General features: G+C 34.9%; 2 protein-coding genes across 4 annotated transcripts; one reads left to right on the top strand and one right to left on the bottom strand.

Moving 5' to 3' along the window:
- The first annotated feature begins 44 nt into the window (after positions 1-44).
- On the top strand, positions 45-7,918 carry LOC111457667. Of its 2 annotated transcripts, XM_023100009.1 has the most exons (5): positions 45-540; positions 2,438-2,479; positions 2,563-4,844; positions 4,967-5,158; positions 7,208-7,918. In XM_023100009.1, exons 3-5 carry the CDS (start codon positions 2,575-2,577, stop codon positions 7,776-7,778), a joined length of 3,033 nt encoding a protein of 1,010 aa, XP_022955777.1. In that variant the 5' UTR covers positions 45-540; positions 2,438-2,479; positions 2,563-2,574; the 3' UTR covers positions 7,779-7,918. The 2 variants fall into 2 exon arrangements, with proteins under 2 accessions (XP_022955777.1, XP_022955778.1); XM_023100010.1 differs by lacking the exons at positions 45-540; positions 2,438-2,479 and having other exon boundaries at positions 2,486-4,844.
- Positions 7,919-8,040: 122 nt separating this feature from the next.
- LOC111457668 lies at positions 8,041-13,172 on the bottom strand. 2 transcript variants are annotated; one of them, XM_023100012.1, is made up of 5 exons: positions 12,699-13,172; positions 12,370-12,644; positions 12,232-12,282; positions 12,056-12,128; positions 8,041-8,519 (listed from the first exon to the last, which is right to left on the bottom strand). In XM_023100012.1, exons 1-5 carry the CDS (start codon positions 13,032-13,034, stop codon positions 8,355-8,357), a joined length of 900 nt encoding a protein of 299 aa, XP_022955780.1. In that variant the 5' UTR covers positions 13,035-13,172; the 3' UTR covers positions 8,041-8,354. The 2 variants fall into 2 exon arrangements, with proteins under 2 accessions (XP_022955780.1, XP_022955779.1); XM_023100011.1 differs by having other exon boundaries at positions 12,370-13,172.
- Positions 13,173-14,312: the final 1,140 nt, after the last annotated feature.

Below are 14,312 nucleotides of genomic sequence, written 5' to 3'. Positions count from 1 at the left end.
TGAAAGGAAGAAAAAAAAAGGAAAAAGAAGAATGGCAAAAGAAAAGGAAGCGTGGCCCACCCTCCGTCTTTGTAGCTTCAGTCTCCGGTGGATGCATCGTCCCTCAATCAGCCGCGCAGTACCCCATCTTCTTCAACTCCGGCGACGAACCCACGCGACGGTGGTCTTCTTCCTCGATTAAGGGAATTGCAGTTTTCGAACGGCAGCGACGCACTAACCTCCACACCGCAACGTGCACCCTCGAGTGATCTTCTTCTCCGACGTAAGAACGGCGCTCGCTCCTCAGTGGCGACGCGGAACGCCCATAAACAGCGGCGACCTGCTCCACCACGAGGGATGTGTTTCTAGTGTTTCGACGGCAGCACCCAGAATCGCGGCAGCAGGAACTCCCCTAGGCAGCAGCGACGCGTTTCTTGGCTGATTAACGACCTTTGGCTGTGACCAACTTCGACGACTTCAGATCTGATTCCCGTGGACTGTTCAGCATTGTGAGCTTGAGCTTGTTCGAACAGAATCCATTAAGCACCGTAGCCCCTTTCGGTAAGACGTAGTTGGCAAAGCTTAGTTTACTCTTTCGAACTCAATTGAAGTGGTTTAAAGTACCTTCTAACCTTGGAACTCTTCTGTATTTACGGTTGGGTTGTTGAGGATTAATGGGAGGGAGTCCCACGTTGGCTAATTTAGGGAATGATCATGGGTTTATAAGCAAGGATACTATCTTCATTGGTAAGAGGCCTTTTGGTTCCCCAAAAGCAAGGCCATGAGAGTTTATGCCCAAAGTGGACAATATCATACCATTGTGGAGATCCATGATTCCTAACATGGTATCAAAGCCATGTACTAAACTTAGTCATGTCAATGGAATCCTCAATTGTCGAACAAAGAATTGTGAGTCTCGAACGTGTAGTCAAAAAGTGACTAAAGTGTTGAACAAAGGGTGTACTTTGTTCGAAGGCTCTAAAGAAGGAGTCGAGCCTCGATTAAGAGGAGGCTCCATTGTAGAGATTCGTGATTCCTAACGTGGGTTAGTTTCGGATAAATCGAACTAGCATTAAGGTCAATTATGGGTAAGTAACCCATTGGTAACCCCTCTTGAACCCTCCATCGGTTTGGACCAAGTATGATGGAATATGTTCTAACTTCCTTTCGAATAGTTTAGGAGTGCTTTAAGATGTTCGTAGTGGCTTGTCATTTGTGGAGGGATGTGTGTTTATGCAGGAGATTGTTGAATAACATGATTATGGCGGTTGATTGCTGAAATACGTGTGTTGGCATGTGTTATGGTGCTGCATATGTTTAGAGACTGTTTATTTGTTTGCTTGTATGTATTGTTTGATTATGTTTCTTTTCTACGGATTATGTATGAATTGTAAAATACCATGCTGTTATGCTAGAAGAGTGAATGTTGGATGGTTGTTTATCCACTGAAACGCATGCCCATTAATGAAAATGGAGTAATCTGTAGACGATAAACAACCCAAAATTCACCTTCTCCACCTTGGTTCGAAGCCTTTTAGCTCAAGGATCGCATCTAAATATGACCAATCAACCCTATCGTAGGCCTTGTTGAAATCAAGTTTCAATAGAAAACCTTCCCTCTTCGCTTTTGAGTCTTCTATGGTTTTAGATGCCACCAATATCTTGTTAAGGATTTGTCTCCCTTCGTCAAAGGTAGCTTGCGAGTCATCAATGACGTGAGGAAGCATGTTTTTAGTCTCTCACCATGGCTTTGGATATGATTTGTTTACAAGGAGGTGACCAAACTAATCAGTCTAACCAATGCTATCCATCCCACTTCCTTCTATTCAAAAGTCCATGTTCAAACTTCTGTACCAATTCGGTCGATCCGGAATGGATCAGTTAAACATAGTCTTTGGCCTTTGACATTTTTCCGTATTGAGTCGTGTTGTAACGGCTCAGGCCCACCGCCAGCAAATATTGTCTTCTTTGGGCTTTCCCTTTCGAGCTTTTCCTCAAGGTTTTTAAAATACGTCTGCTAGGGAGAAGTTTTCACACCCTTATAAAGGGTGTTTCGTTCTCTTTCTCAACCGATGTGCGATCTCACATGTGTGGTTCTGTGCTTGGGGTTTTCTTTATCAGGGTTTTCTTTATCAAAAGAAATAAGAAATAAGTAACATAAAAGTCTATATGTTTACAACTCATAAGCTTCCTCAATTCTTTAGTTTTTCAATATCTCATTATCATAATGCTATATATATTTGGTCATATGTATTCAACTTTATTTTTATTGTTCTTTTGTGCTTCACAAAGAAAAAAAAAACAAGCGCTTCAGTTCCTTTACAAATATCAATTATTAGTATTAAATTGTTCTTATTTGGATGCATAGGCGTCATATCTAAATGTTAACAAGTAGCCTCATGGTAGTTTTACTTTTGCGAGAATGAAAATTGCTGACCAAGTTGAGATAATACTACAGGTTTGGAAACTTCAAGTGGCTTGTTTAAGGAATCCTGTTTAGGTACGATTGTGACTATCAAATATCTTGTTTTCATTTCCCGAGTTCATTAAAATCTAAGTTTTCTTGGTCTTGAGTTCTTTCAGATTGAAGCAGCAATGGCGTTTGGTCCAGTTTTAGATTACTCCAAAACCCACCGAATAGTCCTCCTTGTAGATCTCAACCCACTCCACCATCTCCAAAACCCATCTCCATATCTCACTTCTATAACTTCCACTGCTAAAATTCTCCTCTCTTTTCCACCTTTTTCATCCTCAACTCTCTTCTCCTTCAGATTCTTCTTCTCCTCTCTCTCTCCTCTCCTTTCCTCCTCCAGACTCGGTTTGATTCCCAGTTGCTCTCTTTCCCTCTCCTTCGACCACCCAACTGCAACTTTCAACTCTCTCTCCAATGCCATTGATTCATTGTTGAAACTTCATCAATTTCCATTGTTTGATGCTTCTGAACCGATGCACTCACAGGCTTCGTGCCTTGCGGCGTCGATGCGCCAGCTTTTGCACGATTATGCTTGGGACTCTGTGATGGAAGATTTGGAACATAGTACACCCTCTGAATGTTTTGATTGCATTGGTGTTAAAAAAAATTTGGTTGTTTTGTTTTCACCATTTTCTGAATTGGTTGGATGTTTGTCTGGATTTCTGGGAGTGGCTATGGATGATGAGTGTGTTAGAAATCTGGATTTGTTTAGTAGAAGATTCTGTGGGTTGTTTGAAAGTGTAAATGCTGCATTTTCACAGAAGGATATTCAATTTAGTTGGATTAATGTTAACCATGAGTCTACTGAGAATACGATAAATAATGATGAGCTGAATGTGAAATTTGGGTTTTTAAAGAGTGGGATTAGGAATTTAGGCTGGGGATTTTGCTCGTCGAACTCCATTGTTTTAGGATCTGCTCTTCTCCCGTTTGGGCTGATTTACCCTAAGCTAGGAATGCCGTTGAGAAATCTTGACATTCATAAGTTTAAGAAGAATATTAAAGCTCGATTGTGCCTTGAGATTTTGGATAGAAGCGAGAAGCCACTAGAATGCAAGTTTTGTAATCTTGAATTGATTGATTGGAAGACTTTGCTTGAAAATAGATCTGATGATCCTTTGCTCGTACCAGGAGGATTGAAAATAAGATCAGATGGCTATGAGCAAAGGAAAGTATCTTTGTTTGGTGATGGTGCTGTAAAGCTACATATTAAGGCTGTGCAGAAGTGTACCGAATTAGTGAGATACATGGGTCGTCTATCATATCCATTTCTTGTGCTTGAATTTTCAGAAGTGCCGGTAAAGAACATCCAGGGAAATAATGGAAAATTTTTTGCTGATGAGGTTTTGGAAATGATGGCACTTGAACTGGGTGATTGTAGAATGTCGAAACCTATTCCTTTTTTTCAGCTTCTTATGAGTTTTCTTTATGGGGAAGGTTATTGGGCATTGGTGTCTATTTCAAATGCCAATGGTGATTCACAGTTAGGAATCTTAAAGCCTTTCATGGTTTCTTCAGCTCTTCTCTTTGTCATTGACAAAGAATTCTACCCTCTTGTGTTGGAGCCTACTAATGAGGATAAGCGTTTGGAAGAAGTGGGGACTGAAAAAGGTAACAATACTTACAAACGTGGTGGTGATTTGAACAAATCATGTAATGTAGTTGATTCTGAGGCTTCTCCGTCTGTTAAGTGTTCTCAAGATGGAAATGGTAAAATGAAAGCAGAGAAGAAGACTAGACATTCAATCCAAAACTTCACTTGGGCAGATTTTTACAAGGCAGCATTCGAACACGTGAAGATTGAACTTGAAAATGCATACTTCGACAGATATTGTAATAGCTCAAAGAAAATGAAATTTTTCAGAAGCTGGGTAAAACAGATTAAGAAATCCACTTTATGTGAGCTATTGTTACCTGAGGAGTTGCAATTAAAGCGGGACATTCTCGATAAAAAAGATGATAGATCAAAACAGTTGCACCAAGAAACTAAAGAACCAATGACTTCATCTGGTCAAGAAAATTCCTTGGCTGAGGCCTCTAAAACATTGGCTGAAGCAACCATTGACCATCATTTGGAGACTTCCGAAGACTTTTTCAATAATCTGTCCACTAAGATCCAGCAAGGACTTGAATCCGAAGTTGTTGACTTGGGTGCGTTGGCAGAGCGACTTGTGAGTTCAGCTATTTACTGGTTAAGTCAAAAGTATGAAGTGCAGGGCACTTCCGATGATCAACCAAATGCCAGAAAGTTTGAAGACTTGGCTACAAAACTGAATAAACTCTTGCTGAGAGAGCCCGAAGACTTGGCTACCAAGCCCAAGATCGATGGTCTCCCCTTTGAGGAGTGTAGTCCAAGATCCACTGGACAGACCTCAGACAGCATAGTCAGAGAGTATCCTTAGATCAAATTATTTGTTTTTTTTCTTACTTATTGTTTTCTTATATTTCTTTTGACATTGATACTTGAATGATCTGAATCCAATTCCTTCATGCACTTTTCTTAACAAGCACTAGACATGAATTGCAGATCTTTTTTCGAATGGAGATTTTACGATCGCTGATTATATTCAACATTAGTGAATCTATGAAGCAAAAGTTTGTCAAAGATATTTGCTTGCATTTAGAATCAATTCAATGCCATTTGGAGGGAGGATTTTTTGGAGAGTGGAGCATAAAACATTATGTTGGAAAGATCATAAAAAGCAGGTACTTGCTTCTCTACAAAAGTATTTTTATTTATTTATTTATAAGAAACCTGGAAGTATATATATATATATTAAGTCAAAAAAGACCCCTACGCAGGGGTTGTGGAGATCCCTTCTTGAAGAGACTAGTTGATAAAGGCTTTCCAATTGTGGTGAATCATAAAGTGATAAAATCGCTTCCCAACAACTACCGACCCGCCTCATCCATTCCATTAATGAGACCTCTCACAGAAACATTCTTCAGAAAAAAATTAATGGAACTAGCCACAAACCCACCTACCCCTAACCACAGGCAGCCCCCTTAGTTCCCCTTAACCACCTTTGACACTGTACAAGCTTGCTTCCGTTGACTTATCGTCCACTATTTATACATAGGAGAAACTTTCAGGACGATTGGTGTCATATCTTGAAAGCATTCCAACAGACTAAAATGCTTTGGAACAATAAAATGCAAAAATGGTTTGATGACAGGACAATATCTTGGAAGGTTAGAAGTTCCTAAAAAATGGAATTTTGTTTTTTTTTTTTTTTTTTGCTTGAAAAGTTCTACATGGAAGAGTGGACGCCTAGGATCGTATTCAACGGTACACCACCTTGGTTTTGTGTCTGGAGTGGTGTGTTATTTCTAGATAGCAGGAGTAGGATCTTCGATTGTCAGACTTTTTGTAATTATCAGGTTAGTGTCAGGGTTGGAGCTTGTTCTTGTAGGTAGTTGTGAGCTTTTTTGTGACTATCATTTTTCTCATGAAAAGCTTGGTTTTATATACATACATACATACATATATATATATATATATATATATAATATACACACACATATAAAGAAAAAAAATGGTAGCTATGAAGGCTCTAACTAAACTTGGTCGAGGTGGAAGATCGATAGCTATAAAGGATACACCATTTAATCACACTTCCGAGGATTAGAATGACTCTGATATCACGTTAGAAGGGTAGATTATTTTACTCATATTTCTTCTTAATTTTTAGATTGAGAAAGGTACATGTGCTTGACTAAATCCTAAATACAAAACTATGCAACAATATAACAATCTAGATATTAGGTAGCAATGCAAAAAAGAATGCAAAAAATAAATCTAATTAGATCTTTAGATATTAAGTAATAAGACTAGGATTTATATTTAGACTAGGACTTATGTCTTTTCCGTTTTCCGTCTAAGATCACAAATTTGTGGAGAGAAGTTTTAGAAACTTCCTGCGGCATGACTGCAAGGAAAATGGATATCCACCTTCTTTAAGTGTGCAAAAATTTCCTCTTCCCATAGAAGAGGGAGGTTTTGGAATCATTGATATCAATTGCACAAGTCTATTGAAACTGTGAATCTGAAGGTTTTAGGTTGAAACAAGTACTATTAACTCGCCTAGTGGTGAATGAGGAACATGTAAAGAACATGTAAATAGTGACTCAAAGAGAATGAGTTCAAGTCATGATGGTCACCTATTTAAAGATTTAACATCATGTCCTTGACAACCGAATGAGGTGGTTGTCCCATGAAAATAGTTGAGGTGCACACAACCTAATCCGGACGCATCCAAAAAAAAAAGGTTGTATGCTGAAAAAACTGCTTTATGGATAAACTATAGCAGCAAAGTTTGGTACCTCTCACTTGTTCATAAATTGGGTTCTAAATCCCTCAGCTCCTCACGTTCATCAGCATATTTACTCTAGAGCACAACTTCATTTATTTGTTTTTCTTTATAAGAAACAGGACTATATATTAATCACAAAAAGAACAGCCTAGGGGAAGAGAGGCAAGGAGCCCCTCCCCCAAAAGAACTAAAGCATCAAGGCTTCCCAATTGTGGAGGATTGGAGCATGACTTCGTTAGATTGTTTCTTATGTTAGGTACCTTATAAAGTTCAGGCTTGTTATTTCTCTCATTGCACCATTTGTATGTATCTGCATGAGGATGAGTTTCCCGGATGCTTCGGGTCAGATAAAACAATTTGTTTCGGATTCAATTTTGATTTTTGATGGATGGAGGTTTTCATTGAGAAGGACTCACTTTATCTCTTTTGCTTAAAATTTCAGGTATTGCCAAAGTCTAGGAGATGTAGTGAATAAGATCTATGAAAAAATGGATTTGTTGTTGTTTGTTGATGAGAACAAATCCACCAATCACTCTCTCCACAGTGAGGATAGCAATAATTCTTGGAGAGATAACTTAGTTAGCGATGAAGTCGGTGACAACTATAGCTCCAATGATCCAGTTTCAGGAGAAAACAGAGAAAACAAAATCCGTGGAAATGACAATGAAAAACCTCCAGGGATCAACAATGGCTACACTAGCAAACTGATCAAAGCTCAAGAAATGAGAGAAAGGGCCAGAAGATTTTCCTCTTTCACGAGCTGGGTACCAGATTTGCACCGAGTTTGGGCACCGAACCAAACGAAGACGAGGAAATCTAAGACGAATCATCTTAAAAAGGAGTCGAAAAGGAAGCACCCAAATAGGGAAAGCAACGACATGGTGTGTGAGACCCCAGAAAAAAGACACTCGGTTCAGAGTGCGAACCGAGATGGCCATGAAGAAGCTGTTAACAATGGAAATCGTTTATGTCGTTCGGTTTCCAAGGCATTGTTTAATGACATAGATTCATAGCCTTTCAACAGTACCTCGGTAGGTACCTCTGATTGCTTATAAAATAACTAACAGCAGAATTACTTGTCTCTCTCCTCTTGTATATTGTAAAGATCAACCAACTTCTGAAGTAGCTGTGTAATTGCTTTTCACTTGGCTCATATATTGCTCATTTCAGCTTTTCTGTGATCATTGTGAATGGCAAGAAACCACTAGAGACTAGAGACAGATGTTCATGGGGCGAGTCAGTCTTCTTCGTCGTTTGGAGTCATCATGTGTCGAATCTGAATTTCAAATTCTTGTATAAATATTTGACATGGAGCATTTCAAGCAAGGGGTTCATAAATTGTTGCAAAACTGTTGCAACGGTTAATGACCTCTGCCTTACCTCAAAATATATAATCACTGCAATTGACTTATTTTCTTACAATGATTTTAAGTCAATTTGAGCATAATTCAATTGACTTAACATATGTTCCCTGCCTCGAAATAACTCCTAAATTACGTCAAAATTTCATAACAATTTCAACGTGCGTATTTAAGAAGAAAACAAGATCTAAAAGTAATCAAATACAAAAAATAATTAGAAGCAATTAATTAATCCTTCCTTCCATAGTGAAGGAGCATCAAGTGATTTAAGGTTGAGGAGTGAGGAGAGCAAGTGATGGGTGAGTCTGATGAAGAACTACACCAAATCCTATCTCTGACGTCCGCCAATGTCCAAAAGGGAACCACTTCTTGCCCTCTACATCTTATCTCTACCTGCAACACGTCACCAAATATAAATCAATTGGTTACGACATTCGATATATGTTCTAATAATCATATAATCTAATATCCATGTTCAATATTTGTTCATAGCATTCGATATCTGTTCTAACAGTCATGTGTTCTAATATCCATATGCAATATCTGTTCATAACGTTCGATATCTGTTTTAATACTCATATGCAATATCTTTTCATGACATTCGATATCTGTTCTAACAATCATACGTTCTAATATCCATATGTAATATTTGTTCATAACATTTGATGTCTGTTCTAACAATCATATGCTCTAATATCTACATTCAATATCTTTACATAACATCCGATATCTATTCTAACAATCATATGTTGTAATATCTATATTCAATTTATGTTCATAACAATCGATATATGTTCTAATATCCATACTCTATTGTTCTAGAAATTAATGTTCCAAATAATGAAGTCATGCATTGTCATTTGCTTACATGTTTTTCCATTCTAAACATCTCTCTAATGAAAGAACCCTAAAAAGCAAAAAGAAAAAGCAAGTGAAGAAACACACAAAAGTCCATTATCTCTCTCTATAAAAATAGTGTGAAAGAGACTATCAAAAACATAATAGGGTCCATAATCTCTCCCCCACGTAAACGCGTTTTAAAATCATGAGGCTGACGATGATACGTAACGGACCAACGCGGATAATATCAACTAACGGTGGCCTCTAGTTGTTACAGTACCAGCCTCGAGTAATTTTTCAACCTCGAAATTAGGATAGAATAAAAAAAAAAAAGTCGAAAAAAGAAACCCTAATTTCTAAGTAGTGAGAAAGGTATAATAGATTGCAAAAGAAGAAGGAAAAAAGAATCATTTTGGGACCCAAACAAGACTTTGCCCCTTAAACAAAAATTCCAATTAAATTAAGCTAAACCAAACATTAATCAAACCCATAATGTATTAACCAAAATAAAACCTTATTATATAACTAAAAATATATACATTTCTCATGCACTGCTCCCCCATGTTACTATAGGAAGCCCTAATTTATTAAGGTCAACATACATTATTTATTTTTATTATATAGTTTTCATTAGCTTAGCCGCCCTATGTTCTTACTTTCATAATATTTTTATAAAAACAAAAAAAAACAAAAAACAAAACATTTTTTCTCTCTCTCTCTCCAATCATTGTCAAAGGCTCTTATATGTCCTTTCATGCTTAAATTTTTGTCCCTTTTCAACTACTTGGAATGATTCTCCTCTAGAAACACTATCTCCCCCCTCATCTTCATGCACAATGTCACCTCTAATTTTCTTTTTTCTACGTCAAATTTTGCCCCAAAAAAAAAAATGGGGTTTTGAAATAAATAAATTTACCAAAACCCATCTCGAAAAAAAATCTAAATTTAAAATTTTTGTGAACCGAGTATTACAACATGACTACTCTGAGATCTCATATTGGTTGAAAAGTGGAACGAAACATTCTTTATAAGGGTGTGGAAACTTCTCCCTAGCAAACGCGTTTACATCAGTTGGAGAGTGGAACGAATCATTCTTTATAAGGGTGTGGAAACCTCTCCCTAAAAAACGCGTTTTAAAAATGGAAAACTCAAAAGAATAGAATATCCACGGGTAGTAGCTGTTACAAGTACAATACCTGCCTACTTAAGTGTAAGTCATCCCCACAAATCAACTCGACCTTTTTAGTATCCAAACAAGCCTAAATTTAGCTCTATAATTAGGTCACCGGAAAGGAAGGTATACTTCATTGATATAGGTAGTAACTGTCTATTCTTTTAAGCCCATATGAACGACTATTTCATATCCATTGGGTCACTCTCATTCAGTGAGGTCTAAATTCATTCATGTACCTCTTCTTTACTCGAGCATCACAGGGGAGCCGGCGATCGAAGCCCCATGAACGGTGGCCATAACTATAACGATCCTAAGGTAGCAATTCATTCTTAATTTTTGTTCTTCTCAAAAGTCGTTCTAAACGTGTAAAGAACTTTCCAAAAACACAATATTTTAACCCTATATCATAAAGATAATGATCCATACTTAGAGATATAAATAATTAATGATGCTTCATAGGACTAAAAAAAAAAGTGAGAAATAAAAATTAAAAGCCTAAACTTCCAAGACTATAATAATAATAAAAATAATAAAAATAATAAAAAATTTAATAAAGTCAAAGGAAAATAAAAATGCAATCAATATGGCCCTACTCCCAATATAATGTGATCATGTTTAGAAAAATAAAATAAATAAATAAATATTACTAAAAGAAATTAAAAATAAAAAATAAAAAACCCTAAAAATTCCATGGCTGACTTAAATCACACGAAAGCATGACGAACATAAAGCTCCATATTTTTATTAATGCCAAAAGAATTATAATTTCTCGGGTCCACGTGTCGCTTTCTCGATTTTACACATAATTTTTGTTACATAGAAAATATATAATTAATTCTTTTTCACTTTTTATGTTAGTGGATCTCCAAAAGAGTGCATGCTAAGCCAATACCATATAAAAATATCCAAGTCAATATTCAAACATTAAAAACATACTAAAAAACAAATAATAATAATAATAAATTCATATTTTGTCAATCCCAACATAATTTAAATATTTTTTTCCTTTATTTTCTACTTTATTTATTAAAAAAAATATATAAATACCTACACTAAATATTTTCTAATTATTAATGAAAAACTATTGAAAATAAATAATAAAGTGTGAGCTTGAAAAGCATAATTCTAAGCATTATAAATTCTTTTAATTCTATATTATTATTATTATTATTATTATTATTATTATTATGAATAATTTTGCTTATTAATTCATCCATGTTAACCACCACTTTTTATAATACAAGCAATCATAGTTTAAAAAAACTATATATATATATATATATATAATATGTTAGTAATCATAGTCTATTAAATTATACAAAGGTTTCATTTTTTTTTTATTTTAAAGAGAAATATTTATTTATTATTAATTTTCATTTTCTAAAACATTTAAAACATTGAAATGCTAAAAAAAAGGAGAGGAAACCTTAAAAAACAATAAACATTAAAAGAAACAAAAAAAAATGTTGATAATTATAGAAATGCATTTTTTGTCTAATTATTTGATTAATATTCATTAATTATATTTAAGGTTTTTAATGAAAAAAAGTTGGTGGGTTGTTTTCTTTATTCATATATGGTATCCTTAATTTCTTTTTATTTTTTTTTAAACTAATTATTTAATTTTTTATTTATCCAATTTTTAAAAATATGGATTAGTGTTAATTAATTAAGCAGCTAGAAAACCCTAATTTAGTTTTAATGTTTCCATCAGGTCAGTAACACCAAATCTTATATCCAAATTATATCTTTAATTGCGAATATGAATTAAAACAAATAATACATCTCTATTGGTACGAGATTTTTTGGGTAAGCCCCGAGTAAAGTCACGAGAGCTTAGGCTCAAAGTGGACAATATCGTACCATTGTGGAGATCGGTGATTTCTAATATTTAGAACAGTAATTGAATAAATACCTCTGATTCGGTGTCGAGATTCAGCTTATTAACCAAATACTTCATAATCAAACGAACTTTGATCTTTTCGTCCCTATTGATTTTGAAAAAAAAAAATTTTAAAAACTCATAAAAAATGGATTTTGATCCAAAAAAATTCAGAATTTTTGTGTTAATTTGAGAGAGAAAGAACTTACTTGATTCTTAAATAGCTTTTTGATATCTGAGGCAAAAATGGTTGCTTTCTTCTGCATTAACAAACCCAAAAATTTTAAAGTTTAGAGAATTATGTGATTATGATATGTAATTAGAACAAAAAGGAGGAGAAATCTTACTGATTTTCCAAGGCTTTCAATGTAAACCAAATACCCGAACCGGGTCGCCGGGGAGGGTTTATGATTCTGATATCGGAGCTTGTCCCGGCTGCCATGGCGTCGACCCTGATAGATGGTATGCTCGAGTGAAAAGAAGAAGAAGATAACATGGTTGATGTCGACGGGTACGTTTGAGCTACGTTGATATCAGTCAAATTGAAAGAAGAACACAAAGGCATCCTTATCCCTGTCTCTATCTCCGTCTCCGTTTTGGATGTTATTACAGCCTCTGGGCTCGAGATATTCGAAACCCACGTAGGATCGGTTGGAATATCTCGAGGGTGGTGGCTGCCGGGTAATAGATCTAGCTCGACCAAAGGGGAGGTGGTTCGAGGTATCTCATATTGGTCTCCACCGACGCCGACACGGCCGATGCTTAATTGAAGCCAAGCATCATGATCAGTATTGGAAGGGGATTGATGATGAAGAGAATTAGGAGAGGAGTCATCATCATCCGCCATGGGAGGATTAGATCCTATGCAAGAAGAGGAAGAATATTGATCACAAATTGGAGGGCCACCATTCATGAGGTGGTCGCCGCCGCCTGGGCCGCCGCAAGGAGGGTGTTTGGAGAGGTGGTTTAGGGCAGCGACCATTGTCATATCCGGTGGAATAGAGGGAGGCATGGAGTGAAGAAGAAATTAGGTGGAGGAGCCATGGAAGAAGAGAAAAAGAGGAAGAGATTGAGAGATCAAAATCAAAGTGCATTCCATGAGATTGGAGTATTGGATAATCACTCATCTAAATTCTTGCTTTTCATTATTTTCTCTCTCTCTCTCTCTATCTTTGGAACCTTGTGGTGATGATGAAATTGTTGCACAAGAGAGAGAAAAGAGTTTGGTGGGTAATATATATATATATATATATATATATATGTATATGTATATGTATATGTATGTATGTATATATTATGTTTGACTAAATTAATTAAAAATAAAAATACGGTTAGTACTGTATTTAAAAAAATACCCATAAAATTTTAAAAAGGATTTAACGCTCTTTACATAATGTTTGACTAAATTAATAAAAATAATAAAAATATATTTACGGGTTAGTACAGTATTTCAAAAATACTCATGAAAATTTTAAAATAGTATTAACGTTCTTTACCTTTATAAAAAAAAATTTAAGAATTTTATTATCGATATATGAACAAAAATCATCTAATAACACTCTGTAGATTATCTACAATTATTTAGATGTTCGTTTAGAAAGTTTGTGTTGAAATGTGTAGTAACAGTAAAAATATTTTTGAATTAACTAAAAAAAATTTAAAGTAACAAATATTTTTTTAGTTTTTTTTTTTTTTAATTTAAGGATATTTTAAAGATTTTTTTAAAAAAAATTAAGAGTATTTTTAGACTTGAATTACGTTAAAAAAAATATATTTCTAATCTTTATTTTTGAATTATAAATTATAAAAAACTAAAAGAAAGAATTTAAACCTCCGTTAATATATACCTTAAGCGTTGGGCTAAACTCAAGTAAAATTTGATTGAACTGACATTTAAATTTGAGTTATTGAATTTATTTTGACATAATACTCGATTTAGTTAATAATTTTATTTAATAAACAATAAATTTAAATATTTCTTCTAAAAAATAATAGACGTGAAATATAACACTGACTTTGAGACAAAAACTGATTAGGATAGTTACTCACATTTTTATTATTTTTAAAATTGAAAAATGTATTTAAAAATGAATAAAGTATAACCGTTTTTTCAGTAAAGTAAAACAAATTTTGTTTGTGCATAGAAATTGAAGTATTTCTAAATTTTATTAAAGAACGACCGTAATAAATCAACTTTTTGCACACGTATTAGCATGTGTCGTGACTTTGAAGCTTTGTAACGTAATGTGGCTTAAAACAAGTAAAATATGTTCGAGGTCTAAATGGCATG

This window comes from Cucurbita moschata, unplaced genomic scaffold (assembly GCF_002738365.1).
Source record: "Cucurbita moschata cultivar Rifu unplaced genomic scaffold, Cmos_1.0 Cmo_Scf00020, whole genome shotgun sequence".
In the NCBI taxonomy this organism is placed as follows: domain Eukaryota; kingdom Viridiplantae; phylum Streptophyta; class Magnoliopsida; order Cucurbitales; family Cucurbitaceae; genus Cucurbita; species Cucurbita moschata.
Note: the sequence above shows the minus strand (reverse complement) of the source record. Positions and strands in the feature narration are given on the sequence as shown.